This window comes from Musca domestica, unplaced genomic scaffold, assembly GCF_030504385.1.
Source record: "Musca domestica strain aabys unplaced genomic scaffold, Musca_domestica.polishedcontigs.V.1.1 17, whole genome shotgun sequence".
NCBI lineage: Eukaryota > Metazoa > Arthropoda > Insecta > Diptera > Muscidae > Musca > Musca domestica.
Genome location: NW_026712230.1, coordinates 10957734 through 10961196, shown reverse-complemented (window position 1 = coordinate 10961196; position 3463 = coordinate 10957734). Strand labels below are relative to the sequence as shown.

General features: G+C 35.4%; 1 protein-coding gene across 1 annotated transcript; it reads left to right on the top strand.

Annotated features, from left to right (window-relative positions):
* Positions 1–846: 846 nt before the first annotated feature.
* Positions 847–3182, top strand: LOC131801713 (uncharacterized). Its single transcript, XM_059120647.1, has 4 exons — positions 847–1029; positions 1098–1180; positions 1251–1368; positions 2590–3182. Exons 1-4 carry the CDS (start codon positions 888–890, stop codon positions 3105–3107), a joined length of 861 nt encoding a protein of 286 aa, XP_058976630.1. The 5' UTR covers positions 847–887; the 3' UTR covers positions 3108–3182.
* Positions 3183–3463: the final 281 nt, after the last annotated feature.

Here is a 3463-nt window from a genome sequence, read left to right as displayed (position 1 = left end):
CATCCTAATTTTAGCTAAACCTTCATTTAATTGCCTTATAATGAGGTTTTCTGATTTTGAAATCTATAGTTTATATCGACATATTTCCGCCTATGAAAACCGATCAATTGAAAATCGAAAAAAATGTTTTGTCAAAATATGGATCTACTCGAACCTTATATATAGTTGAAATTTACATTGAGATGTGCGCCTTCTAAGAACACCATTAAGCGTTTATACAAAAAATTTTCGACTGGTAAGGCTCTTTATAATCCGAAGAGGCCATATAATCGACTAGCCTCGTCGATTGGAATGGGCCCAAAGGTCCGTCGAATATGGACAACCCTGTACTACAAATATATTTTTCCCTTTGAAAATATCTCATTCCCTCAAACTTGCCATTGTCAACAACAATTGCCATGTAAACGACCAAATTAAGTAATATAAATCTTAATTATAAGTTTTAAGGACTCATTGTAAAATGATTTCAACATAAGGACATTTTAACAGTCCTTGACCTTCAAATGCTGGAACAACTCATGGCAGCATAAACTATGAAACTTAATATCCACACACACACACACAATTACACATACAAATTAAGCACATGTTCTACATTCTTATTCCAAAAACAACAGCAAAAACATCAACCCCAACAACAAATCTTGGAAGTTAACTATAAACATTGATTACTTCCTACAAAATTCGACATGTTTTTGGCGCCTTGCGGCTATCTTCGTTTGTTGTCATTGGAGTTCCTTTTGGCTTTTCCGCACAGCTTCAGTTTAACTTTTCTTGATGATGGCATTTTAGTTGGTATTTGAACGTTGTCGGTGGCGGCATTAACACCACAGCCAGAGTTATTTTGGAATAATTTCATAAACTTTTGGTTGCCAAATAAAACAAAAATGGATGGAACAAATCAACATCCTGACAAGTTTAAAGTTTGGTGCAAATGGATCGGTCATTATCACACACTTCTCTACGGCATTTGTTTGTCCTATAATTTACGGCAATCTATTTTTCACACAAAATGTGCTTTTCCAATACGTGAGTGTTTGGAAAATTGAGTAAAATTGGTATTTCCCTAACTATGTATTTCCTTTTCCGCATGACAGCATACTATTGCTGCTATGGTATTATATTGGTACTGTTGGTTATGGTCCTGGCGTCAGCGGCCATTCCAGATGGTATTAAAACGGTAAGTATGAGGTGGTATATTTTTCTTTATTTTTATTTTAAAAATTTGTTCTCTTTTTTCACTAACGCAGGGAAATTCGAAGGAGTTGCTTCCATGGATTATTCTCACACCATTAATGACACTGATTTGTGTTGTTATCTATTTTCTGGTGAAAACACCCACAAAAATTGGAATGGTTATTTTAATAGGTAAATACAAGCTTATAAAACTATTTGCTGATGGTAATTAGTTTGACCTTCCGAGGTCAGTCTATCACCACGAGGTCGGGACCATCGCAGCTTTAATAGCAGATTTTTAAAAAAAAATATGTTCTCAAAGACTATAATGTGCCTTAAAATTGCAACAATTTTAAAGAATAATAGTACTAGATTTCACAAAGAATATAAATCGCATATATTTTAAAGGACATTTTCAATGAATAAGACTTTTCAGGTTATTTTGTGGATAAAAGCTAAATCATGGATTTTTTTCAAAACTGAACCCCCAGAGCTATTGTGGTGGATTTTTATACCCCACAACACTGTGTGTTGAGGGTGTTATAAGTTTGATTCGGCCAAAAATTATTTAACACCTCGAAATATTTCCCTCATCGGAAAGTACAGGGTGAGATAAAAAACTGTAACATAGTCAAACGCCATAATTTTTATATTTTTTAAAATTCTATTGAAAGAAAGCAAAACATGTCGGAAATAGCATCAAATTTTAGAATAAGTTTAGATTTGTTCGAATTGGTCACCTATGGCACAAATTATGTCCTTCAAACGGCCAATGAAACCGTCACGCGCTGCCCGAATGTTGCTTTGCGGTATTTTGGCCCATTCCCGACGAAGCACTTGCATGAGATGATCGACTCATTGGTATTTTTTAGTGCCAACTTTGCTTTCCAAAATACTCCAGACACAATAGTCCAACGGATTGGTATCTGGAGATTTTGGTCGCCATTGTGCGTTGGAAATGAAGCGAGGAAGCACATTTTGTAACCATTCTTGGGTGGCGCGTGCTGAGTGCGATGGTGCTGAGTCCTGTAGGAATGTCCAAGGTCTGCGGCCAAAATGTTTGCGTGCCCAAGGCTTTAATACTCCCTCCAGAATATTTTCGCGATAATATTCGGCATTTATTTTGATGCTACGGTCGATTACTACGAGCGGTTGTTTAGGGCAGCCCACACAATCGTACATTATAAAAGAATGTGTTTTTTCAAGAACTGTCTGATTGAGAATCGTAGTTTTTTGGACCAATTTTTTCAGGAAGTTTTAAAACGATGTTTTGTGTATGTTTTAAAGCTTTCTCTTAGAAACTTTCAGAGCTATAATCCTGTATATGTTATGGAATGTTTTCTCAATTTTTTTTCAAAGCTACTATCGTGTATTTTATTCAAACATTCTGTTTTCCACCAACACCCATTACAGTCTCCAATATTGTGGCCTGGTATCCCATTTTCAAATTATATCGCCAAATAAAAGCTGAAAAGGATGCCAAAGAGACGGCCGAGTTCCACATAGGAAATACCATTATTCATTACAGTGGGACAATAATGGATTTACATGCGGCCGAGGAAGCGGCTGCTGCAAGTGAAGAGCGACACCTTTCACACTCAGGGCATAAACATGTGTCATACAATACAATGGACAGCGTCCATCATCAAGGACATGGGCAAGTCTTCAGTGGTAGCAAACATTTGACACCAACCATGATACACACTGCAGCTCTTGCGACATATCCTGTGACAGAAAGTGAAATACATACCACTACATCATTTTATTCATCGGTAGCAAATGAAAATGACACAGTTGGATTGCGAGACGGAACAACGGAAAACTCTTCCACCTCTAGGAATGCTGGACATGACGTTTACAAAGTTAAAAAAATTAGTAAAATTGAAAGAGATTTAAAGGAATCGGAAAAGAAGGAACCAAAGGATAACTAAGAGACTTACAATGGTACAAAATTCACTCAAAATATGTTCAAATAAAATTTAACCAAATAGAGACAATAAAATTATGTACGAAACTAAACAAAGCAAATTTATTAGAATCTAATGACTTGTTTTTAAAACACCTACACCAAATTTCAGAAAGTCAACCAAAATTACAAAATCAAAGAATTTGGGCCAGTATATACTACCAAAATTCATAGATACAGCCCCATGCACACTATATACTATTTTGTATGGGATTTTTAATTTCCTTTTTAAATCTAGAAGTAATGGAATTGTTTATACGTATTTTAAGTTTTCAATGTTCCCATTTGGATTTTTAAGATACCACAAATTATACAGTCGAT

What these genes read in the sequence shown, in the direction of transcription:
- LOC131801713 (XM_059120647.1), top strand. Translation starts at nt 888, where the DNA reads ATGGATGGAACAAATCAACATCCTGACAAGTTTAAAGTTTGGTGCAAA. An exon ending in AAAATGTGCTTTTCCAATAC is followed by an intron (nt 1,030 to 1,097) that starts GTGAGTGTTTGG and finishes TCCGCATGACAG; the next exon opens with CATACTATTGCTGCTATGGT. An exon ending in TGGAATGGTTATTTTAATAG is followed by an intron (nt 1,369 to 2,589) that starts GTAAATACAAGC and finishes CACCCATTACAG; the next exon opens with TCTCCAATATTGTGGCCTGG.